The 26,475-nt window shown below is 54.6% G+C and overlaps 1 protein-coding gene across 1 annotated transcript in view; it reads right to left on the bottom strand.

Annotated features, from left to right (window-relative positions):
• ARID1B (AT-rich interaction domain 1B) overlaps window positions 1-23,404 on the bottom strand; it is a 289,999-nt gene extending 266,595 nt beyond the window's left edge. Inside the window, exon 1 of the mRNA XM_055137243.1 lies at window positions 22,845-23,404. Within this exon, the coding sequence (XP_054993218.1) occupies window positions 22,845-23,276 (432 nt within the window). The 5' untranslated portion in view covers window positions 23,277-23,404. The remainder of the gene's footprint in view (window positions 1-22,844) is intronic.
• Between the last annotated feature and the right edge of the window lie 3,071 nt (window positions 23,405-26,475).

Genomic DNA, 26,475 nt, shown 5'->3' with positions numbered 1-26,475 from the left:
CGGGGTCAGCTGTGTGCAGGGCAAGTACCTTCACCCCAGGACTACCTCTCCAACCACCCCTTTCTAGGGGAACAATAAATTCTTTAGAAACATCCCAGAACAAAATATGAAGGAAAGGAAAGTCAAAAATTGCAAGTCCCAGCCATGAAGTCTCTGGCCGTCGGGGGCTGGCTCTGTCCTGCAGGCTAGAGGCCAAGCGTCATCTCCCCCTCCGCCCAGCCCAGCACCCAAGCCCGAGGCCCCCGGTCATTACGGCGGCAGTGGCAGCAAGAGAAGGGGAGAAAAGCAAAGCAGACCCTGGACGAGACAAACCCTTCGCTCCCCTCGGTCCCTAGCAGGGTCACGCAGACGGACGGCTAACCCCAGAAGCCAAAGCCCGAGGGGGCGGGGGGTTCAGAGCAGCGTGCAGGGAGCCGGGACCGGGAGAGAGAGCTGGCGGTTCAAGAACCAACACCCTCCCCACAGAACCCAGCTCCCACGAGCACGCAAGCCGTGTTTTGGCTTCCTCTACTGATGACGCGAAGGCAAGTGTTTGCAAACACGACGTCTACGTCTTCTAATGCGGAGCCTACAGTGGCTCTTAATTATTCCTCTTCGCGGTGCAGTGCTCCGACACTTTCCGCGGGGCTGAGAGTTTCCTGACGCATGCGGAGGTCCTCCGGAGCAGCCAAGCTGTGAAAGCTCGGGCGGGAGAGGCGGAGAGAGGCGCCGCTGACACGTCGCCCGGCGCGGCTCACACCTCCGGCGGCACGGCGCCACCGCCCAGACACAGCCGGTGCCACCGTCGCTCCGTCTCCATCCTTCTGACAATTTGTTTCACGCCTCATTTGCTATGAAGAGTTAAAATATTTCCGTCAGCCTCGGGAAGGCGGTGAGGTTTCTGGCCCCGCCGCCCGGCGTGAGCAGGCTCCATGCAGCAGGCCTCAAGTTCAAATCCGAACGGGCGCGGGGACAGGAATCCGGCACTGCGCTTCAAACGCCGAGAGAGAGAGACCACGCAACCCGGCCCCACGGCTGCTCCCAGGGACGAGGAAACCGAGGCAAGCACGACAGCCTGTGTGCGTGGCGGGGGCCGCAGCAGGGGGCCTTCTACAGCCAGGGAGAGCCCAGAAATCCCCCAGAGCAGGAAGACGGGCTGGTGTGGATCACAGACACACGTGCTGTTGACAACAGAGGTGGTTCTGGGGACTGGGAAGCTTCGAGAGACCCCTGACCCAAGCCCCCTTCCCCATCCTGGCAGCTCTGGGCTGCAATGGCCACCATCTGACCTCGTTGCACATGTTCCAGGCGTGACGGCCTGGAGAGCTGGTGCAGTGAGCTGTGCTCCGGCCTTGCATACCGCCGACCCAGGTTCCACCCCCAGCACCCCACAGGGTTCCAAACGAGTCGCCCCGGAGTGATCCCCGAGTGCAGAGCCTGAGCACCGCTGGATGTGGCCCCCAAATGGAAAGAAAACAAACGTCCCCAGTAAGGGGAGCACTTTTGCACGTGCCGTCTGTGCAGCCTGGGGAAGGGAACCCTCCCTCACTGCTGGTGGGAATGTCAACTGGTCCAGCCCTTTGGGGAAACAATTTGGACAATCCTCAAGAAACTAGAAATTGAAGGGCTGAAGCAAAAGTACAGCAGGTAAGGTGCTTGCCTTGCACACGGCCAGCCCGGCTTCCATCGCCAGCATCCCTTAGCTCCCCGAGCATGCCAACAGCACTTCCTGCATACAGAGCCAGGAGTCATCCCTGAGCACCACTGGGTGTGGCACAAACAAACAAACAAACAAACAAATCCCCTAGAAATTAGCCTCGCTATGCCCCAGCAATTCCTCTTCTTGGCATCTGCCCCAGGGGCCCCCAAGTCCATTCAGGAAAGACACCTGCACCCTGCTGAGTACGGCAGCACTACTCAGAGTAGCCCAAACCCGGAAACAACCCAAGTGTCCAAGAACGGAGGAGCAGATAGAGAAATGATGGTGCAGGGACACATCGGAATCCTACTCGGCCACGAGAGAGGGTGGACTCACGAGGTCTGGGTCCGGAGAGGCCGGGTCGCAGGGAGAAGGGGAGGGACACAGAACGGCCTCTCTCAGGTGCAGGAGAGAAAGGGCCTTCTAAGGGAGTAGCAGCTGCCCAGAGAGACACTGAGAACTGGGCCTGAGTAGACCGAGGGGCAGGGGTCCCTCCCGCATGGTGGAGGAAGTCGGGATTTTTACTGTGATGCACAAGGTGAAACTACGTAACCAGACCAAAGCCTGTGCCTGCGGGCGGGGGAGGGGGCGGGGGGCGGGGGGCACCTGCTTGGCAGGTGGTGCCCTGGGAGCCATTTCTAGAACCAGAGAATTGAAATACACGGTAAGGACACGTATGAAAACTGCACTTCTTTATTGAATGTTAATGTCTGTCTACGGCTGACGCCCACAGTGCCCCATAGCTCTGGGCAGGGATGGGGATACCACTCCTGCCCGGACCTCACTCCCTTCCTCACACTCGCTGACATGATACACATCCTCACACTCCCTCTCGCACATGCACATGCACATACATGCACATACGTAACACAACCTCACACACCTTCACCCACTCATTCATCACATCCTCTCACATACACACACATGCTCAGACACTCACCCTCACACACACACTCATACACACACCACATATATGTACAGACATAACGTTCTCACATACACACACACATTCACATACACAGTGACACCCACCCAGACTCATACATACACTCACATACATCCTCACACACACACGCTCAGACTTACACACGCACACACACACACTCACGTCCCACGTGCACACAGACTGGCTCGCACACTGGCGCACTCCCGCCCACATCCTCATACACGCACACACACACACTCTTGGTGACAGACGCCCTCGGCGACACACGCACGGCCGGTGTAACTCACTATCCCACCGCAACTATTTCTAGTCAGCGGGGAAGCGACTGCCCGTGTGCATCCGGGCGCCCGGGGAAGAAGAGGTGACCTGTGACGACCCATGAGCCTTGACGCCACCCTGGACGCAGCGTCTCTCAGAGAGCACTTTGCTGGGGAAGGAGGTGGCCCCAGGGCCGGGCGCACACCCCCCTCAGGAAGAACAGAAGCTGCAAGACACACGCCTCTGTCCCTCACAGCCGCGAGGCCAGAGCCCGCCCTCCCCCGGCCCAGCCGGAGCCCCACGTGAAGAAGTTTCTGGAGACAATGGAAGGGATCTCCAGCCGCCCGCTGGGACGTGCCAGGCACTGTCTGCTGTGGGCTCGGCCCTGGGAACCCGGCCAGGGTAGGGGGAGGTCAGGGCGGCCCCACGCATGGAACCCCTCCACGTGGCCAATGTGCTCCGGGGCGGGGGTGGGGGACAGGCACCCGCACCCCTGCAGGCCCTGCGCACTGGAGCACTGTCTAGGGAGCACTAAACAGCACCTGGGCATGTGGGGCCAGAGCTGCTCCATGAAAGTGGCCACGACTCAGACCGAGCTCCTCACTCCTCCGCGGCCCCCCGCAGAGCCTCCCTCGCCTCCCCTCTCCCTGGCCCAGCACAGCCATGGCGCCCCAGTGACCCCGAGCCCCCACTTCTCAGGCCTGAAGCCCCCGGCAGCGCCCCCTCTTCTCCATACCAGTGTCCATAAGCAACCCGGGAGCCCCGTCTCGTGCCGGGACATACGCACCCCTACAGGCTCAGGGGCCCCCTCCCCGCCCCACCTCTGCACCTACCTAAGGCCCCTCCATCCAGCCCTCTGGAACAAGGCCCGGGCTCACGTGTCCTAGGCCAGAGCCTGTTACTAAATATACAGCAGGATATTCCCAAGCAACCGGCCTCCTTCGGCCAGTTCCAGAAGTTTCTCCCGGCAGAGCTGGGCCAAGCGCTCTGCCCCCCTCCCCCTCCTGCCAGCTCTGAGGAAAGGAAGGCAAGGCAGACGGGGTGCCACTGGCCATTCCACACACACCAGGGCCGAGGTCACATCTCATCGCCATCCTGTGACCCGGTGGTACGGGCTGGCCACCGGGAAAGGACACCACAACCACTTGCTGGACAAACTGAGCCTCGTCACCTGAGCACACATAGCCCTGGTCACCGAGTCACTGGCTTCTCTAGCTCCCGGTTCTCCGCAGTCGCCCTGTGTGGCCAGGCCTCTCTGGCGAGCCGACATCGAGAGCACTGCCTGGACGGAGGGCCCCCAGGGTCAGCAGGCACCCTCCGACGCCACTGCCAGGGAGCTGCTCCCCCCGGCGCCCAGACGGCCTGGGACTCCAGGTGGCGTGGCAGAGCCCGGGTGCATCCCGACCTGCGGCCGCAGCCACGCGGCCGGCTAACACCTCCTGACTGTGCAAAGGAGCAAGTGACCGAGGAGAACCAAATGGCCGCAGTCCACCTGAGGAGGGGACGGCTGCCCTCCTGGCATCAGGGGCCAAGCTACTTCTGAGGGTTCTGGGCGGTTTGCTGAAGACGCCGCGAGACACTGGGGAGAGACCTGGGACAGGAGGACGGACGGGGGATGCAGGTGTGAGCGGTCGAGGCAGAGACCACCTTTCCCCAGCCACCGCGCTCAGACGTGGGCAGGGGTCCCTCAGACACGGCCCGGGCCCCTCGCCAGCCAAATACAACTCAGGGTCCAGCACAAGTGGAAACACAACACGGGCCACTCTTTTTTGTTGTTTCTTCCTTCCCGACGGCTCTTCAAAACAGGCTGTTAGGCGTTGGGGAGACAGAGTAGCACGTAAGGCTAGCCGTGCTCACTGCTGACGCGGGTTCAACCCCTGGCATCCCACATGTCCCCCACGCACCGCCAGGAGTGGTTCCCGAGCAGAGCCAGAAATAAGGACTCAGCCCTGAGCACCGCCGGATGCGGCCCACAAACAGCAGCAGCAACAGGAAAAGGTGCATTGTTAACGCGTCTACTTGAGATGGGTTAGGTGCAGTCGGTAATCATTTCAAGAGTGATAAATTCATGACATTATGAAAGATTTTTTTTTTAATCAAAAAGTATTCTAAAAGAAGACCAAGGCAGGAGAGTCCACACTGACTCCTCTGCTGAAAACAGCATCACGCAAACGTGCCACTTGAGCGGATTCCAGCCTTGAATGAGGGAGCAAACAGGTGAGAACAAAGCTGCCAGGGCGGGAAACTGCGAGAAGCGAACAGAGGCAGAGTTTGACCTCGTGCCTCAGCCTTCGGCGAGAACAGTGACACGGCCCTTGTTGGACGACACTGGGTTGTCCTAGCTCCTCCCGCAGGGACCGTAGGCTCACTGAGCTACTCTCACGACAGTGCCCCTGAGGCACACCCAATCCCATCAAGCACTGATAATCCTACATTGCTATTCTCCTTCCCTTATGTCACTTGCATGATTTAAAATGTCCTTTTCATATAGACACAGGAAGACAGTTCATGCTATGCTCTGTAACATGGGAGTTAATTGACTCCAAATAATATTTACTCTGGGCATCCATCATATTTATCTGACTTAAGTCTCGGTTGCCCTTACTTCCCAACACCCCCAAAAGAAGGGTCCCAATGAAGGGATTGGATGGGCCCAGGGGAAGCAGTAAGCTACCCTGGCATAGGAAATGCACCAGCTAAGTACCATAAGAAGTATAATAAGTTAAGAGCACGGTCATGGAACAAACTCTGTCATAGCCCAAAAAGAAGTAACTGAATAAGGACCCTGCTGGGGTTAGGAAAGACTAAGCTGGCCTGAGGACTATGGTCTGGGATATATAGCGAGATGTCCCCAGGAAGAGCCAACCTTTAAACTTAATATATCTCTTACTGTGTTCATACAAAATGACTAGAAGTATTACAAGTAAATTCACTATAATGGTTTGAATGGATTACTAGCTGAGGAGCAAGAAAGCAACACACCCTAGAGGGAATCCCGCCCCTGAGCGGGTCTCCTAGTCATCTGGAGTGCTGACCCCTCAGATGAGATTTTTGTCCTTGAGTGAATCCCCTAGGACTTCCCCTGCAGGAGTGCCTTTACCTCTGTTTGTTGTTGTGACAACATTTGACCCCACTATGTGGACCCCACCCTTCAAGAATCCTATATAACTAGGCTGTAAAGGGGAAGAAGAGAGGACTTTGAGGCCTATGAGGAGACTAGGACGACGGAACTATGATGACTGGCACTACGACCAACACTACGACTACAGTTGTGCCGTAAGGGAGAGGCTGGACTATCCTGGAGGAGAGAGGAACAAGCTGACTTCCCACCACTCCGGGGCTCTGTTTCTCTGTTCCCTGGTCCTCCGTCCATCCGTCGCTGTGGGCCAGCCAGGGGAACGCATTCCTTTTGAAACTCACAGCGTCAACTTAGACGGCTGCTCTAACACACGGTGAGGAACCAATGGGGTTTTCTTTAAGCTTTGAAATTAGGCTTTTATGGACAATTTCGTTGTGGGGGTTCTGCTGGTTTGGTTTGGGGGCTATATCCAGCAATGCTCGGGCCAGCTTGGGGGATCCTATGCGGTGCCGGGGATCAAACCCAGGTTGGCTGTGTGTCAGGTAAACTGGGTCGCTTCCAAGCAGAGCCAGGAGGAGGCCCTGGGCAATGCTAGGTGTGCCCCCTCTTCAAAACAACACCCTTCTGAATGGGGGGAAACACACAACACACATCATACAAAGGGAAAGCTGCATCTAAGATGTATAGAGCATTCAAAGCTTCACTACCCAACAAAAAACAGTAACTATCAAAAATGGAGAAAGGATATGAACAGATACATCCCCAGAGGATAGGATAGCCAGCAGGCATATAAGAAAGTATTCCATGTCACTTATTAGTAGGAAAATTCAAGTGAAAAAGAGTTCTCATCACACACCAGTGAGGATGGAATCTATCAGAAAGACTGGAAAACAGCTGGTGTCGGCGGGGCCGTGGTGAGAAGGCGCCCTCATGCACATGGATGGGAACGTCGTCCGGCTCAGCCTCGATGGGAAGCTGTACGGAGCCTGCTAAAAAAGGTAGGAACATGGGAGCTGGAGCAATAACACAGCGGGTAGGGCGTCTGCCCTGCACACAGCCGACCTGGGCTTGATTTCCAGCATCCCCTGAGCACCGCCAGAGGTAATTCCTGAGTGCAGAGCCAGGAGTAACTCCTGTGCATCGCTGGGTGTGACCCAAAATGGAAAAATAATAAATAAATAAATAAATGAATATTAAAAAGGTAGGAACAGGGCTTCCACACAACCCAACAATTCCAACAGCTACGCACCTACTCCAAGAAAAACATCAGAAACATCTGTTTATGGCAGCACTCAGGAGATGGTCACAACCCGCCTTTCCAGTGACAGATGAGTGGATGAAAAAAAGCAGTGGCATAGATACACAAAGGAATACTACGAAGCGTAGGAAAAGGTGAGAGCTGGGTTTGCTGCCGGTGGCGGGAACTACAGGGCAGGCTGTTGTGTAAAGCCAGAGGGAAGACACGCCCGGCCACAGGATAGAGCAACCAAAGAAGGAAGCAGAAGGCGCTGAATGATGACAAACCCTTGGCCTTGGGAGAGGGCTGCAGGTGACAGCAGAGGTGGGGGTCAGCTCAGGCACTAGGTGGTGATGGTGAAGATGCAGTAACTTTGTGAGACAAAAGCATGAGTGTTAAGATGCTGCCGTAATCTTTAGAAACTGAAACTATCATAAACTAACGGCCAGACAGTACAGAGGGCAAGGCAAGCGCTCTGCAAGCAACCCTGGTTCAATCCCAGCACCCAAGTATTAGTCCGCTGAGCACAGCCAAGAAGGACCTTTGTGTGCAGAGCCAGGAATAAGCGCTATCAACAGTCAGGTATGGCCTAAAAACCAAAAATAAAAATTAAATAGAAGTAAAATGAAATCAAACGAACTCAACTCTTCCTGCTGCCTGAATCCAGCCTCCCCGCACGCTCCTGGTCGCCATCTGCTGCCTTCCCTGCCTCAGTCCGTCCTCCACAGCCCATCTCGTGTGTGTCCAGACTCCAGTGCAAGTGCCAGTGAGGTGCTGTCTGGTCCACTCCTACCTTCCCACCTCCCATTCGATGCCTGGCACCACAGCAGATTCTGACCATCACCAGAAACCCAGTTGCAGCACACATGAACGGGAGACTCTACGTGCCTGCCAGCTCATCAATAGACATGCCACGGCCTCCCACGCACCTCCACGCAGTGACTCAGTCGGCGGGGTGGTTTCCATCCGAGAGGCAGATGGAAATGAAAGCTCAGTGTCTCCATCGGAAATGCGCCACAGCCAGTGGTGTGCAGGTACGGGACCGACCAGAGCCAAACACCTGCTGAAAACACCTCCGCGCTCTAGAAGAAACGATCTCTACTGCAGCATAGCAGAAAATCTCACTCGTCCATGCCTGGGGGCGGGGGGGGGGGGGGGCAGAGGGGCATGCATGGGCCAACCTCAGCCTAGCTGCACCTGGACCCCTCGGCTGGGCGCTGGCTCCTCCCTGGGTGCTGAGGGGCAGCCGGGTCTGGGAAGCCTTCCTGTCATGGAAGGAAGGCGGGCAGCAGCACAGCCACCACACCGGGCGCTGAAGGACCTTCTTCACAGAGCAAAGGCCGCCGCCTGGCAGGACGGATAAAAGGACTGTGAGCAAGGTGCCAGGCAAGGCCCGTGCTGGACACACGACAGGGCTCTGTTCACATCACACCTGCTCGGGGCGCTTCTAAAACGTTCTCTGAACCTACTGAGACCGAAAACAGGAGCAGCGCATTTGCGAGAGTTTGTCCAGTGCTGCCTACCCAGAAGAGAAGCCATTCACTGAAAGCACCAAGTCTCCAGACCAAGACAAAGAGGCCCGCCCATGCATCTCTGCTCCTACCCCTCTGCCTGCGTGTACCGAGCACAGGGCCTCTGACTCCGCCCCAATCACAGATGTTCCACCACCTTCCTGACTCCGCCCCAATCACAGATGTTCCACCACTTTCCTGACTCCGCCCCAATCACAGACGGTCCACCACTTTCCTGACTCCGCCCATCATAGACGCCCCACCACTTTCCTGACTCCGCCCCATCACAGACGCCCCACCACTTTCCTGACTCCGCCCCATCACAGACGCCCCACCACTTTCCTGACTCTGCTCCCAATCAAGACGCCCCACCACTTTCCTGACTCCGCCCCAATCACAGGCGCCCCACTACTTTCCTGACTCCGCCCCCATCACAGACGCCCCACCACTTTCCTGACTTCGCCCCCATCAGATGCCCCACCACTTTCCTGACTCCGCCCCAATCACAGACGTCCCACTACTTTCCTGACTCCGCCCCAATCACAGACGTCCCACCACTTTCCTGACTCCGCCCCCAACCAGGTGGCCCGCCTCTTCCTTGACTCCGCCCCCAATCAAGACACCCCACCACTTTCCTGACCGCCCCCAATCAAGACGCCCCACCTCTTTCCCTGACTCCACCCCCAACCGCAGAAGCCCCGCCTCTTCCCTGGCTCCGCCCCCAACCACACAGTTGCCCCGCCTCAGCTTAGCTCCGCCCCCAGCCGCAGGTGCCCTACCTCTTCCCTGAATCTATCCTTTCTTCATTTATTTCATCGTATGGGTGAAGCCGCACGACCTTCCCCACGGCACAGAAGCTGAGAAGCCCAGAAACCGGCCCTGCCCACCAGGGACCACCACCCTCTGTCTGCGGGGGTCACCGAATCCCACGCGGCCACATTCTTCATGACCGTGGCCAGCTAGGTTCCCTACTCTGCAGCTTGGCGTGCAGAGGGCAGCACGTCTCCCCACGGGGCGTCCATCTGCCTGGCCCTCCGCCCGGCGTGCCCACACGCGGCTCACTCCCACACGCACCACTGCCCACCAGGGCACCGCAACCTGCCTGGGCATTGCGCGGCTCCACTGTCCCACTTGCTTTGGCCAAGAAGCGGCCTGGAGGGCCACTCAGAATCATTTTTCCTGTAGTGAGAACGTTCCTTCTGAATAGCATATTAAGTTAGCGAGTGACACGGCTATTATAGACTTCATTTTACTTTCGAATATGTTTACTAACAAAGCAAAGATAAACTATTCTTTTGAAACTTGTTTTCATTAATTAAAAAAAAATCACTGCATGTTAATTATATTTTTCCACTTTTACCATACTACAAGCTTTCACCTGAGTGAAGTTAACTCTGTATCAATAACTGATCGATACAGGGGCTGGAGAGATAGTACAGTGGGTGGCACTTGCTTTGCATTCCGCAGATCTGAGTTCGATCTCCGGCATCCCATATGTTCCCTTGAGTATCACCAGGAGTAATTCCTGAAAGCAGAACCAGGAGCAAGCCTTGAGCATCGCTACCAAGAAAAAAATTCAAAATTTAAAAGTAAATAAAAATTTTAAAACCTGTACATCTGTATAGCACAGACACCAAGAAGCAGACCAGACCTTCATCTCTCCAACTTCCTGACAACAGCCACTCTTAAATGGCTCCTTGGAATTAAATATATTTTAGCCCAAGCCCACCCACAATAGTACACAATTTTAATCCCCAAGTATGGTTAACAGAATTTCAATTTTTAGGTATGAAAGGAAGAGAAAAAATAATCCAAAACCTATTAAAAATGCCCTAATCAAAATCTTTTTGTTTTTAAAGAACACTGTTTTAAAAACACCTCCATTGCTCAGTTTCTCTGCTCTGTAGCTTTGGATCCTTCGCATCACCATGTCCCCCACAGAAATCTCTGGAATATCTTCCTCCTTTGCCAGGGAGAAAGCCTGCCGGCCCCGCTGCCTCCACGGGTTATCTGTCCACGTTCCGTTTGAATCCAATTTCCTTGCATTACCTCTGCCCAGGTCAGGGATGAATGGCTGTCAAATTCCCAGGGGAATAAAAAGAAAAACCCTTTCTTCCTGAGGCAGCAAGTTTCAATTCACAGAGCACACGGCTAATCTACATATGTGAAGGTCACAGCACTTCAGTGGAAGAGGTTAAGAATGAACAGCGCACGGAAGGAGTTGTCTTAAACATCTTGGCATGATGCCCAACAAGTAAGATTGTTGAAAAGCAATAGATAGCTTCTGGCAGCAGCAAGAGGAAAAATATTTTGATCATGTGACGCGGTACACACCACCGAGTATATTTCATGTGTGAAACTTTGAGCGTCCCTACAAAATACCACATATGCAAATCAAATCCAGATTTCGGCTTGACTGCTTTAGCCAAGCTAGTACACCTCCCGCTCATAAAAGACATTTATAGGAAAGTTCTAAATGCACCAAGAATAAAACTTTAACATACTGACAACCACTTGGCTCACATATCTTAAGAGCTGATTACAACTTCTTTACATTAATTTTTCAATGAGCCGTGAAACTACTTAAGACCAGGAAAGAATATTCAGAATTTTTTTTTAAAAAAAAGGGGGGGGGGGAAGGGGGCATATTCCTTTAAGTTATTCCGATAGAACTGGATAGAACTGATTTTCTCCAGCCATTCAGAGCAACACTTTAGTACAGGATTTAACGTGCAAGGCAAGAGGAAAGCAGCAAAGGAGCGGCTGGGTGGGTCTCTGCAAGGCCCAGAGTGAAAGTAAAGCGCTGCGGCTTTCCAGTGCGTGCCCGGAGCGGGCAGCAGCGCGGGCTCCAGGTGAAAGGGGAGGAGGCCGGGCTTCCGGAGCCGCTGCGGGCCGGCCTCTTCCTGCCGCCGCGGCCTCCATCCGGCCGGCCCGGGACAGGGAGCGGGCTGCGAGGAAAGGGACGGGCGGGCCTGCCGGCTGAGCCCGGCCCGAGCAAACCTGACCGCCAGGTTTTGGCCGTCCGAAAGCACACGTTTGTTACACAGAGAAAAGTCCCTGCAAGCCAAAGAGCCGCTTCTTCACTGTGCAAACCGTCCCTACCGTCAATTTCCTTCAACTCACAAACAGCATTGCTCATCAAAGGGAACGGGCAGATTTAAAAATCAGAGCAGGGGAGACAGCGCCAAGGGCTGGGGAGCATGCTTTGCATGCAAGGGCTCCGGGTTTAACCCCCAGCACCATATGAGCCCACAAAAGCACCACCAGAACAATTCCTGAGCACTGGGCTGGGAGTAAACCCCCAAGTGCTGCCAGAAAAAAAAAAAAGAACCAGCTCACCCACCATCTCATCTATTTTTCCCCTCCTAATACACACCTAGTAATCACTGCTACAGTGAATCCCACCGTGTTTAACACCCAGGGAGAGTCTCTGCTTCCTCTTTACCTGGAGCAATTCCCTACACCAAAGGCACGGGTAATGACAAAATCCAATCTCTCAATTATCGCTCTCAATATTGCAAGATTTCCAAAAACCTTCTGAATTTTTTTCCTTACCAGAAAAAAAACTTTAATTGTTTTAAAAAAATAATAAACAAATTTTTGTAGAAAACCACAGCAGACATTTTAGAAATGTCATCGACTGCTCCCCAGCTTACTTTTCCTGAACGCCTGGCAGAGACCTTCAGGCCAAAGTGTGTGGACCAGAACTGAAGGCTCAGACAGTGCTCCACGCTGAGAGAAGCAGGCGGTTCAGTCAAGGCCTTAGACAGCCAACCCAGAACACCTCTAACCCACTGAATCCCGCCCCTGCCTGTGAGAAAGTACAACCTTTTGTTACTCTATTTAAAGCGCCCTGTCCTGAAAGGCAATAATGTATCAGTGCCTAATTCATACTGTTGGCTTCCCACAATAATTCCAGTTCAGGATTCTTTTCACCCTTTTAGAAATGAAGGAACTTAACATCTCAGAGAGGGAGACTAACTTGCTTGAGGTCACACAGTAAGAAAAGGCCCAACTCTGTAGGGCCCAGTCCCAGAGCTCAGCCCTGGGCCACCCCAACGTCCTGGCCTCAGCCACGTCTCCCGTCTGCCTGTGGCTGCCCCGGCCCAGTCTAGCCTCTGTTGCAAACACTGACTCGCCACTGAGGAACCAGCTTGCTCAGGACCCAGGCCCCCCTCACAGTGCCCCGACACAGAGCAGGAGCCCTGCAGAGAAGTGGGGAGCGCAGGTCTCGCAAGGATGACCCAAGGCTACATCAAGGGGAAGCTCAAGGAAGCCAAGAGTTAATCCTAAACATCCTTTAAAGTCTCCTTAGGAGAAAAAAAGAAATCACCATTATGATAAAAAAAAAAAAAAAGAAAGAAAAAAAATGCTATTCTTGAGGTTGTGACAGCACCTAGGGGTCATTTCCACGCTGACCTTCCACATCAAACAGGAAGCAGCGCCCAAACCCTTCCCAGGAAAGGGGGCTGGGGCCCCGGTCCCAGGATGCAGGACACCAAGGCCTCTCCGGGAGTCTGACGGAGTGCTCTTGCTGCAGGAACTGCGGAAGGCGAGGGGAGTTGGTCCACGTTAATTTTCACTTGGTGAAGCGCCAGGAGACCATGATGATCCACCAGGGGGGAATTACGGGTCGTGTATCATATTTACTCACTGTGTCTTACGCACCAAGTGATGCTCTGTTATTTATATCTTACAGATCAAAAAATTCATAACAGAATTTTTTTATCCCTGATATTTTTACAAATGCCAGTATAAAAATTCGCCCTTCTCGGGGCCGGAGCAATAGGCCTTTGCCTTATGTGTGGTCAACCCGGGTTCGATTCCCAGCAACAGCCGAGAAGGTCCCCTGAGCCCACCAGAGGTAATTCCTGAGCCAGGAGTAACCCCTGAGCATCGCCGGGTGTGGCCCCAAACCAAAGCACTTGCTCTCAGCCACAGAGTTGAGGCAGAGCCTCGAGGGCGTGGATTTGCCCCTCACTGCTGACCAAGGGCGGCTCTACCCACACTAGGGACCAAGTCTAAGTTAGATATTCCATGAAACGGGAGCAGATACAGAACCAAGTTGGTTTGGGTTTTTTTTTTCCAGTTTATTGGGAGCCGAGGGGGGGGTCTCCCAAGTGGTGCCCAGGGGGCCCCTCCCAAGGGAGCCAACTGTCAGGGGCCTCCAGGCCACACCCAGCGGTGCTTGGGGCCTCGTCCCCACCCGCCTCCCGGCCCCAGCGGCCAGCCATCTCACTCAGGAAGCTCGAGTCCACCCCCAATCTCTAACCTGAGTTGAACATTTCCGAAACCTGAAGAACCAGTCTCTGGCGCAGACCGGGCAAGTGGAGAGAGGGGCGCGAGGGCGGACTCGGGGCCAGAGGACAGAAGGAAGCAAGTGGCCCTGGGGCTCGCGGCCACAGACCCGGCCCGACTCATGTTTCCCGAGTCCCAGTCCCTAGGAAGCTGCGCTTCTCGAGACGCATCGCAGCGGAGTGCACAGAATCTGCTCCCAGCGTCTCCGCCTGAACTCTCGGAGCATGCCTGGGACCGAGTGAGCTTTAATAAGCTGCTCGGTGGTGCGGAGCTGATTAGTCACTGTATTTTTTTTCCGAATTCAAAGCAGCACAGGCTTTTGCAGCTGGGAAGGACCAGGGGTCACCTAATTGATGGAGGCTGAGGCTTTTCCTCGGCCACGCCCTGCAGCGGGGCGGGGAAGGCCCCAGCGAGCTCCCGTGCTCCCCCCTTCGTGCTCCCCCTTCCCGACACCGGCAGGAGGACGGGCGAGGAGCAGCATTCCAGGAAATGGAGCCCGGGGCCCTGCTGAGCCGCATCTCGGAGGCCAGAGGAGCTGAGATCTGACCCAGTCAGACCTGTGAGCTTCCCATGGCATCCGGGGGGCCCCCCTAATAGGGTCTTATTTTCTCATAAAGCCTCATAATCACAGAAATAAACTAATATACAGCCAACATGCCGGTTCCCGTAGAAATATGTCTGCTTCCTCCCAAAGATACTTGCTCAGCAGAAGCAATGTTTTACATTTCTATTTCTCCCAGGTCATTTATAATTCATCGCGCAAAGTGAATTTATTATTTTAAAAAAATACCAACTGGAAACAGAAAAATCTAAGGGATATTAAAATGGGTTTATAACTTGAGCCATGTAAATACATGCATGCTCACCACATCTCGAATTTGGCCTACAATATTTCAGGTAGCAGATACCAAATTCTAGAAAAATTGTAGAATTGTCACTCATTTCAATATCAGGCTCTGAAGTCTGGTGAGCAGTTTCAGAGGCTCATCACAAAAAAGAACCAGGAGATACTAAGAATTCTGGAACAGCCTCCACTAATCATCGATGCCTCGCTTTCTGAAAGGTTTATTTCAGGGCCCAGAAGCAGTAGCTGAATTTACTCCGCAGCCAGCATACATTATCTAAACAGTTACCAAAAATACTCCAGCAATCTAAGTATCTTCCTAAATCTGAGCAGACTGTTTTAACTTTTTTTCCAAGCGGCTCTGTACTGTAGGAAACTGAGAAAAAAGGACTATTCTATATAAATTTCAAAGTGATAATATTTTCCTCCATTGAGTTATTATTCTCTGTAGTGGATCTATATTTTGCTCTGGCACAGAGCCAGTAATTGATTGGGAGAAATGGAAAAGAGTCACTAGCACACAGCACAACAATCTACAATTATTTGTTTTGCTAAAATCTACCCTCCCATACAAGCACACGTGTGCATGCACGCGCGCGCGCACACACACACACACACACACACACGCATGCACCTAACCCACAGGGCTGCGACCTGCACTGTTTAAGTGATTCGTCTCTAAGGCAGTGAGGCCACAATGCCACGTGTACATCCAGGCAGGTGCCAGCAACAACGTGACACCAAATGAACAAGTGACTGAGACCCCAGACTCTGGTTCCTTTGGCATGTATGTGTGTTGGGGTTCGGGCCCCCGGCCCCATCAGGAAAGTGGGTGCTCTGTCAACACTTGCCAACAGGTCATTGGAATCTACGCGTAGCACACACAAATGCAGAATTTGGACACCTAATGAAATCACTGCTGGCTCCCCACCCGAGCTCTTAAATCACAGTTTGTTACACCTGTGCCCTGCAGGAGTCTGGGTGGGGAAAAGCACCAAACACAGCTTAACACAACCCATGTTATAGTCATGCAGCTCGTGTGTTCAACCTGACAGTAACCCAGACCAGGCGGCTTTATGGCAGCTTCTAAACTTTAAATAGATGGGCCAGAGTGGAAACACAGCAGGCGGGGCGCTTGCCTTCCACACAGCTGGCCAGGGGGAGATCCCCAGCACCCCTCGGGATCCCCCAAATCCTTCCAGGAGTGATCCCTGAGCACAGAGCCATGAGTAGGCTCTGAGCATCACCAGGTGTGGCACAAAAAAAAACAAAAACAATAAAATAAAATTTAAATAGGTCAATCATCTTGATTTAGAAATCTCCCCACGTACCAACAACAGTTTTGCAGAGGGCTACACATTAAAAACAGGAGGTGAGAAGCACAAAATTGGGACAGAAAATATTCTGAAAAAGGAGACAGTCAACTGGATTGGAGGGGGGCTGGGGGGGACAGTAGGGGTGGGAAGGGAGCCCAACATTTAGAGCACAAAAAAGGGGGGGGGGAATCAGCACTGTAAATGATTCCCATAAACTGAAGAATAAGGCCACCAGTTTTTCTGAAAGGCTGAAAACACAGACAAGATGTGAGGAATAAAGGAGGAAACGGTCGCCCTAGCAATCCACTTCCCGCCATATTACCTCGAACACCCCAGGTTTCTCTCCAGTGTCCCAAATCTTTAAGGAGAAAGACTCCAAAAAGCTGCTCAACTTTTAATGACATACTGACAAAGAAGTGAGGGTTCTACACAATGCACATGTGCAAACTGACAAAATCTGGGGAAAATTACCCTAAATTTGGGAATTGGGAGGAAGGACTAAAAACAAACAAACAAACAAAAAACGCCATTAGCATTTCTATGTGTGAAAACTTTACCAAACACAAAACCAAAAAAAAAAAAAAGTTGGGAGATGTAAACTTGCTATTAAAGTGGCTATAAAGGAAGACAGATCACTTTGGCATAATGCGCACATGACAAGTAGTTTTAAGGGAAAAGAAAAATGCCCCTCACCGCACCCCCACCTTCAGCCCGGGAAGATAAGGCAGGCCGGGCTGGCCACTACGGTAACAGGTACCTGATGACGTGCCTAAAGATGATGGAGGTACTGCACGTGTATTATGTACTATCACCACCATCACATATGTAAGCGTACAGAGACACACGTGCCTGTGTGGCTACACATACAGAGACACAAACTTTAAAATGCAGGCAAGGATTCTCCTCTGCATTCCACCAAATATGGGTTCCCTTCCAGGGTCACCCACTAAGAAATGACTTCCGGTCGGGACCTCCAGGTTCCTCCACCAAGGCCAGGCCCTGGAAGTGCCCCGAAGGCTGCCGGCAGAGGCCAAGCACGAAGTGAGACTGCAGCCACCTCTGGGACCCGCAGGGTGGGCCGGCCAGCGAGTGGGGCACCCAGGAGGGCCCAGAGCCCCGCTCTCTGGCCCTGCAACACGTTATCATTTCAGAAGCAAACGGGTCTCCTCACTGGTTCGTCTGTCAGACTCGGTAGCCTTCTAACACTCTTGGCACTCATCCACTCGGAAGTGGGTTTGAAAACTGCCGACTGGATACTATTCAAGTAAGAAAAATTTAAGGAAATCCTTTTCTTAGAATTACTCTGAGTTGATTTTTGAAAATTAAAAGTGCTTGCCTGCAAGCGTACTATGGAAACACATTTTTACTTTGAAAAATTCACGTGCTCGAGGAATCACTGTTAAAACTAAAGCATGTATCAATGTTGGGCAAACTGAGAGGACACTCAATGGTAACCTGGGAAGGCCCCTAAATCATTTTGCTTCCTGTTAGATCCCCCAGGGAAAAATAGCAGGAGAGCGTACCAAGTTTTCAGGTGGAAATGAATGGACTCAGTCGCCCAATTACAGTCAACAGGGCCATTCGGTCTTGTCTGAACAGTCTCGGGGGTGGGGAAAGGCAGGACTGCCTGACAGGCCCACCCTCCACGGGGGCCAGAGCAGCCCCTCACCAACCGGGGGTCTGGGGCCCCTCGGCCTGGGGCTCTGCTCCCCCACACAGAAGTGCTCCCATCTCCTGCACCTCTGGCCTCCAACCCATAACCCAAGGTCACCGATTCCCAAAACGCTGGGGGGGTGGAGGTGGCCCCCTACCTACACCCGGCATGGTGTGACATCCTAAACGTTTGCCTATAACCGCTTTGAAAATCTCAATGTTGCCCCCCCAAAATTAATGGTACTTTAATTTTATCAATATTCTTCCTGAGCCTCCATTAATCCGCTGTTTTAAGTTAACCCACTGCAGCTCTTATAAAACAGCACCCGTGCCTCCACAAATCCATACACAGTGACAAAATCAAAGAGCCACCCGGGCCGAGAGCTCCTTCCCACAGACGCCGATGCAAGCATACTGGCCCACGGCTGAGCCCCGTCAGACCCAGGGGGGCGGGGAGCCACTAGATTTAGGGCACAGGCAAAAAACGGTAACATAGTTTCCCATGCTGACACACGCCCAACACAGGTCTCTAAACCAGGCCTGGAAAGAAACAGCAGGATCCCCGGCAAATCAAGCCACTTCCTTCCAGGAGAGGACGGGGTTAAAGAACTCAAGTGGTCCCAGTTTCAGTTTGTTGTCATATTTATTCTAGCGAAGTCAGTAAATTCCTACCGTGACATAAGTCTTTTTTATTTTCTAGATAGTCCCTGACCCCAAGTAATAAAATAATAGTTATTAATTAAAAAAAAAGAACTGAAAATTTGGCCTACCCTATAACCAACCTGTTTTCTTTAAAATGTGTCTGTGCCTAATAAAACTACAACCAAACGAGTTCATATTGTCTTTCTCTACCCTGTCTTACATTTTCAAAGTCGATTCTCAGGCCAGAATTAATGCTATTTTTATGCCGGAGTGAAGATGTTATTCTCCAAATGCTAATGAAAGGGACACAATATTAAGAGGTGGTAGCTACATTAGTAAAAGTGTCCAAGTGTGATGTGATTTATTTCTAAATCCATAACACTTCTAAAACTTCTGATGCAATAGGATGCTGAGAAAAATGGAACAAGTACAAAAAGCCCTAACCGAAAACTTACTCCTAAATATAGACTTTGAAAAACAAAGAAATACAGGATGAAGGTTTCTCTTTACACCAAGCAAGGGAAGAACGTACTGTTCCCTAGAATCTGCTCAATTTAATGTTATTATAAATTTAAGTGCTAATTATCTTAAGAATGGTTGCTATATTATATACATACACACATGTGCGCATACACACACACACACACACACACACACACACACACAGTGCATTAGTACCCCAAAAGCAAGACCTTCCCCCGCAAGTTGAAAACAATTTTAAGTCACCCATCACTTCATCCGAGAGCCCAGGTAAACAGGACTCACTTGAGCTGCTTTCTTTTTTGTTTTGCTAATGACAGGCCTTCCCAGGAAAGTCCAGTCACCAGATCCAGCCCCCCTGCCGGAGAGCTGCTAGCCTGGCAGCCATTCCCGGGAAAATATATCGATAGAAACCGCAAAAATGTCTTGACAAGATTTCTACTATCAGTGAGGGTAAGGTTTCTGCCGGGGGAGCAGGGACTGAGCCCTGCAGCCTGCTCGCCCTGCAGCGGGCAGGAACCGCTCTGGACTTCCTGCTCCGCCGGGCGGCCGAGGCACTTTCCTCTCTATGGTAGATGGGGGCTCCTTTCTCACGACATCCCGAGTTCTGTACTTTATAAAACTCAAGTTCTGCTAGGATATTAATGGAACTCAGCCCGGCTGTGATCATCTCCCCTGGTTCTGGGGAGCCTTCGGTATTTCCCTTGAGACTGCTGTACCTGCACATTTTTTTAATCTCCCCCAAATTCCAGAAATAAACGGTGACCTTAAAAGATGCCTCACTTCGCTTTTTAAAAAAGACCCTTTCCCGACCATGCGGGCGGGTTTTGCTCCCTACCACAAAGGCTCTTGCCACCCAAAATAAGCCGTCTGCTAAAATCAAAAATGAAACTAAATGTGCTTTAAAAAAAAAAAAAAAAGCACACAGAAAGGGCATCATTCAGCGTGACTTAACAGTATTTTACGACCTACAGTTATGAAGTGATTTAATATTTTGTACACTATGATTATTAGTATAATTATCCTGCCAAACACTAAAGAATACTGGCCTTCAAAAAAAAAAAAAAGGTAACAACAACAAAAAAGACACAGCCCCCATGTTACACCGTACCTAAAAGAAATCTGTGAATCTGGGTCATATGCTCGTCATTTTCCTTCCCCCTCAAAAGTAAGAGCTATTCCCAAGGGTCACACTGAGGACATAATGGATTCCCTCTCATTCCAAGAAAACAAAATACTCACAATGATTGGTACCATTAAGAAATAATCCTCTAAAGTAACACGGACCTACATCTGCTTCCATCATCAGCCCTTCCTACTTGACAATGATGTGAATTCTAAACTGCTCCTTTAAAAGCAAGCTGACAAAGCAAATCTTTTTAAAATTAAGTGCGCAGCGAGTTTATTTACACAAGCTGGTTCACTAATGTTTTTTTTTTCTTTTTCACTTGTGCAAAACAAAAATTGAAATTGCAGGTTTGCTATCGGGAACGGGGACAGAGATTATCATCAAAAGTAAAACTCGCCTCCCTGAAGATTTGGACGGCCTCGGAGTAAGCTCCTCAGCGAGGATTCCCAAGATCATCTGTTAAATTCAGCCTACATGCACGCAGACAAGTCTCTCCCATAAGATTATTATTTAAATGTACCTGGTTGAAATAAATGGGCTGAGTAAAAATATGTTTTACAGCCACTATAATTCCCTTCTCATAGATTATAATTTTTAAATCTCCCAGAGCATTAAGATGCCTAGGAAAGAAAAAATCAAGAGGCGCACCCAGAACAACTTGCATGTAATACAGTTTCCCGGATTCAGGACGCAGTTCAATTAGGGCTCACTTTACCTAAGCCAACAAAATAATCACACATACACACACAGACACACACACAAAAAAAGAACGGTGCCGTTTCTATAGTTTGCAAGTCAGATGCGCATGTAAAATTAAAGTATTTTTGGTATTTCACAATAGCCATTATTCCCCCTAACTAAAGCTTTTTGCAAAAACTACTACACAGCTTTCTCACCTGTTTTTTTAAATTTGTTAATTCTAAGCTCCTCAACACCCATCTTAAGAGAATTATTAAAACACAACTGACGAAAAACACAGCCTCAATCTTGTTATAAATCTATAAAGCTATCAATCTCTTAATTTTCATGTAACTTTTAATTCTATGTCGAGCTACATCTGCTGACAATAGTCCAGCTTCTCCCTCAAAATTGTAATGCTATGACTCGATTTTTTATATTAAGCTATTCTGACATAATTCCATTTTCCCCCCCTCATAGCTTAATCTGTAAAAGGTGCTTTCAACAAAAGCATTACAAGTCCCAACCCTGGTAAAATGCTTGGTCTAATTATTTTCCAATTCCCATATCCTCACCCTACAATTGAGGTCCGGGATGGATTCAACGTCCATACTGAGATCGTCAAAAGACCTCGACTTCGCCAATACCTAACCCTGGACAAGACACCGGCAGGCTCTCACGCATCCAATCCTCTTATTAATAACCATGATTCATAATAATTTAAGCTTTAAATAATATGCAACCTCCCATCTGCTTGTAATGGAGCTCAGTTATTATTTGTGGCAAGAATTTTTGTGACTGTAGTGCTCAGCACTTCTATTTACATCAGCAGTGCTAAATGCCCAATGGTGAGAGGGGAGCCAATCAGATGGCAGATTAGATGTCAACTCAGAGGCAGCTGTCTGGAGACTATTACAGCCAGTTTACCTCCACAATTCAAATTCCAAACCTTGCAAAGGAGATCAAGTCAGTCTTTAGGCTCAGCCTACGAGCGAGCGGCAGCCGGGGTGCGGGACGCTTCCCGGCCACGCCGCAGGGCTCGGGTGACAGCAAATGCAAGGAAATTCGAATAAATCCCACCCGAGCCGCCCCCGGGTGCCCCCCCGGGCCTGCTCTTGCCCTGGACCTGCTGCAAGCGGGGTATGCCTACCCCGTGATCCCCGCGCGCAGCCCGGCTGAAGGTGACTCCTTCTCCGGCGCGGCCCCGTCGTAAGCCATTAAGTAATGGCTTTTTCCCCGGGCTCGTCCGGGGGTGGGGGGCGGGGGGGGCGGCCTCGATGGATTCCCGCAGCCCTGACCTCCAGCTCGCGGCCAGCGCCGGCGGCTCCCCTGGCCCCCCGGAGCCTCCCGACTCCCAGCCCGCCTCCGAGCCGCCGCCGGCGCAACGGCCTGGGCACGAACCGGGCCCCGGGCCCGCGCTGCCCACAAAGCTCCCGGGCCGGGCCACCGGCGCGCGCGCGGGGCTCCGAGGGGGCCGGAGCGGGCCTGGGGGTGGGGGTGGGGGGTGGCGACGGGGTTGGGGCGGGATTGGGGGGTGGGGGCTGGGGGGACAAAGTTCCTCGTCCGGCTCCCCGGGCGAGCTGCTGCTTCTGGCCGGCCGCGGGCCGCCCGGGCGGGGGTCCACACACCCCGCTGCCCGGCCCGGGCGGGCGCCCGTGGGCTCTTACAAAAGCTGCGGCCCCGGCGCCCCGCGCGCCTCCCCGCAGGGCCCGGCCCCGGGGGTCCCGGGGGGCCCGCGCGCGCGGAGGCGGCGGCCCCGGGTGGGGAGCGCGGGGGAGGGGGGGTACGGGGGCGGCACGAGGCCCCCCGGGCCGAGCGGGGGGCGGCCGGCGGCGCGGCCCGGGCCCGGGGCGACCCTCTCCCCCCCCCACCGCCGCCGTCGCCACCACCACCACCACCACCCCGCGCCCCGCGCGCCGCTCGGGGCGGCCCCCCACCCCGGGCCCGGGCCGCGCGGCGGCGAGTTCCGAGGGGCGCCCCCACCCCCCGGCCGCCGCAGAGGGGGCCGCCAAAGTCGGCGGAAAGAAAGAAAGTGCAGCTCGCGGCGCGCTCGAGGCCGCGCGGCGGAAGCAGGCCCGGCCGGCGCGGGGGTTACCTGGGATCTGCCCATGGCCGGGCCGGGGGTGCCGGGGCTCATCGCCGGGTGGCTCCTTTGTTGCGCGGCCGCCCAGGCCGGGTTGGCAGCGGCGTACTGGGCGCCCATGTCCTTGCCCAAGCCCATGCCCGCGGCCGCCTGCTGGCCGCCCGCCGCCGCCCCCGCCGCCGCCGCCGCCGCCGCCGCCGCCGCCTGGGACTGGGGCTGCGACGGCGGCGGCGGCGGCGCGCTGGGGCTGCTGTAGTCGGGGTAGCCGCCGCCGTAGCTCCGCATCATGGGGCTGGGCGACGTGAGCAGCTGGTTGAGGGTCGGGGTGGCCCCCGACGGGTGCTGGTTCTGCCCGGCGAAGCGCTGGAAGCCCCCCGCCGCCGCCGCGCCCGCGGCCGCCTTGCTGAGGCTGGCGGCCCCGCCGCCCCCGGGGCCCATCATCATGCCGCCGCCCTGCTGCCGGGGGGAGCTCAGCGCCCCGAAGCCCGCGGACGGGCCCCCATAGCCGCCGCCGCCGCCGCCTGCTGCTGCTGCCGCCGCCGCGGCCGCCGCCGCCACAGCTCCCGCTCCTGCTCCTCCTCCTCCTCCTCCTCCTCCTCCTCCGCTGCCTCCTCCTCCTCCGCCTCCGCCTCCTCCTCCTCCGCCGCCGCCGCCGCCGCCGCCGCCGCCGCCGCCGCCGCCCGCGCCGGGCCGGCCGTAGCCCGGGAGCTGCTGCGGGCCGGGGCGGGCGGGCGCGGGCGGCGCGCGGGCGGCGGCGGCGGCGGGCGCGGCGGGCCTCAGCGCCGGCCCCGGGCTTTGTTGTCCGCCATGTTGATCAAAGCCAGGCCCGGCGCGGCCGCGGGCCCCGCCACAGTCATCACTCAGCTCGGGGCCGCCCGCCGCGCCGCCCCCGGGCCCCGCGCCGCCGCCGCCGCCGCCGCCGCCGCCGCCCGGCCGCGCGCGCCGCCCGCCCGCCGGCTCCGCGCCGGGGCCCGGGGGCTCGGGCCGGCCGTCCCGGGCGCCTCGCGGCCGCGGCGGCTCCATGTCGGGCCCGCGCGCCGCCGCGCCGCCGCCGCCGCCGCCGCCGCCGCTGCTGCCGGGGCCGGGGCCGGGGCCGGGGCGCTGTGGCGGCGGCGGGCTCAGCTGCTGCTGCTGCTGGAGTGCGTGCTGGCGGTGCTGGTGGAGGAGGAGGTGGTGGGCATGGTGGTGGTGGTGGTGAGGGTGGTGGTGCTGGGCATGGTGCTGCGGCGGCTGCTGGTGGTGCTGGTGGAGGTGGTGGAGGTGGTGGTGGAGGTGGTGGTGGTGGTGGTGGGGCGCGGCGGCGGGGGCTTCGCCAACGGTTTTCAGTTTGTGGTTGGGGAGCAGCCCCGTCTCCATGGCCGAGCCCGGGCCCGCCGCGGAGGAAGAGGAGGACGCCGCCGCCGCCGCGCCGGAGGAGGAGGAGGAGGAGGTGGAGGAGGACAGCGCGGCGGCGGCGGCGGCGGCGGCGCCGCTGCTTCCACCCGCGTCCACGGCCGCCCCGGAGCAAGCGGCGCCCGGGCTCGCTCGCGGGCTGGGCCGGGCTCGGGGGGCGCGGGGTGCCCGGGGTGCGGGCGCACGGGGCTCGGGCCGCCGCGCCGCGCGCCCCCGCCTGCAGCTCGCGGGCCCCGGGCGCCGGCCACGGCCCGGGGGGCGCCCGCCGCTCGCTGCTGCCCTGGTCGCCGCGGCGTGGCCGGGCGGGGGCGAGGTGGGGGGGGGAAACACAATAAAACCCACTTTGTGGAGCCGGGCGGCCCCTCCCGCGCGCACCCGCGCGCCCCGACGGCACGTGGAAGGGGCCCCCTGCCCCCACCCGCCGGAGGCCCCGGCCGGCTGCTAGCCCCGTGGCAAGTTTTTAGTGTCAAGAAAACTTTTTTTTTTTTTTTTTTTTTTTTTGCTCTCGCTCTTTTTTCCTCTCGGACCCGGATCGAGGCAAAGCGCCGGCGGCCGCCGCCGCCGCCGGAGCCTAGGGGGCCCCCGCATGGCACGAGACGGAGCCGAGCGGCGCCGGCCACGGTCGTCCACTCGCTCGCTCTGAGGACTCGCGTGCACCAGCCAAAACGCGGACTGGACTCGGCCCCGGCCAGCCGGCCCGTCCGGCCCCCGCGCCTCCCGCCGCGCTCTCCCGCGTGCCGCCGGGCGCCCGCGCGTGTGCTCGCACGTCTAAAAAGGCACGATGCAAACGTGGAGAAGAGTCCGAAGAGCAGACAAAAGAGGGAGCGGGCCGAGAACAGAGTTGGGGGGAGTGGGCCTCTGTGGCCTCTATGGAGACCCCCGGGATTGGGGGGGCAGGGCGCCGCCGGTCCCCGAGTTATGTAACGTGCCCCCACCGCAAGCTGCAGCCCCTGCAGCCCAGCCTGGCTTCCCGCAGGCTCTCTCGACGGCCAGACGAAGTGGGGGGAGTTTAGGGACCCCCCCCTAAATGCTGGGTGCCAGCCAGCTGCACCTGCCCCGGAGATAAGGTGGCTTCTGCGGGCACCTTATCTGGGACGCTAAGTCTTCTGGACGAAAGTTCACAGTCTTCCGGAAGGAGCCCTGTTGGGTTGTTGGGGCATGGCGGGGGGGGGGGGGGGGGGGGGAAGGTGTTTGATTAGTTGGATTTTTTGAGGGTTTTGTTTTGTTTTGTTTTTTTCCCATACTGAGCACTCCTAGCCTCTCTCCAAAACCCTGGCATAGATTGGCTCAGAGCGGTGGGGTCAGCTGCCAACAACTTGAACGTGGAAATTTCACTCTGGGTGCCCTGGGAGCCCCAGCTAAGGTCCGTCCCTCTCCTGGCATTCCCAAGGTGTAGGTGCTCAACTCAAACCCTGGCTCACGTCCAAGGGAGGCGAAGGTGAACTACACAGGTTACGTTTAACCAGCATCCCATCCATAATACGTAAATGGGTCCAAGCTAACCCTAGAGTGGAAATGTCTCATACTCTGTTCTACAAAACAAGATACTCAAGCCTCTTATCACCATAAGATGATTTAAAGGTACCCAGGACTGTTACCACCCAGGATCACTGAGAGTAGCTTTAAGAGAGCAGGACTTGTTCCAAGCCATGGCCGCACTGGATTTGTGTGGACTCTTCATCAGGAGAATGCCTGTGAAACCAGAGCTTTCAACAAGTTATAACAAACTAGTTATTTTTGTTTGCTTGACCAAGTGTAAAAATATGTTAACAGCACTAAACAGGGGGAAAAAAAAAAAGATATATGGGGGAAACTGGTGACCATGTGGGGGGGGGGTAGGGATGGGGCGTGGGGTCATTATAGAGTTTAGAAACAACAAATTGCAATTCTATGCAAACAACGGGAAGAGGGGTTATATTATCACGTGTAAGGGAATAATAGAACGGTAAGATGAATTCATGCCAAATCATTCATCAGTTTTTGCCAAGAGAATACTACATCTTTGTTAGTGAGCCTTTTTGACATTTTCTCCTGGATTTTCTCCCTTTACGTATTCAAATACATCCTAATTATACACATTACACCACATAAGTTGAATTTTTAAGTTTTTTCACATGCAAATATAAATAGATGTCTTTTGTGTAAGGGTATATGTAGATTCTAAAATCACATCTTTACATTTTTAAACATTATATTATAGACAAGCTAAATATAGATAATCATAAAAATGTATATTTTTGATTTGACAAAA

This window comes from Sorex araneus, chromosome 4 (assembly GCF_027595985.1).
Source record: "Sorex araneus isolate mSorAra2 chromosome 4, mSorAra2.pri, whole genome shotgun sequence".
NCBI lineage: Eukaryota > Metazoa > Chordata > Mammalia > Eulipotyphla > Soricidae > Sorex > Sorex araneus.
The sequence above is the reverse complement of the archived record's forward strand: the minus strand, read 5'-3'. Positions and strand labels throughout refer to the sequence as shown.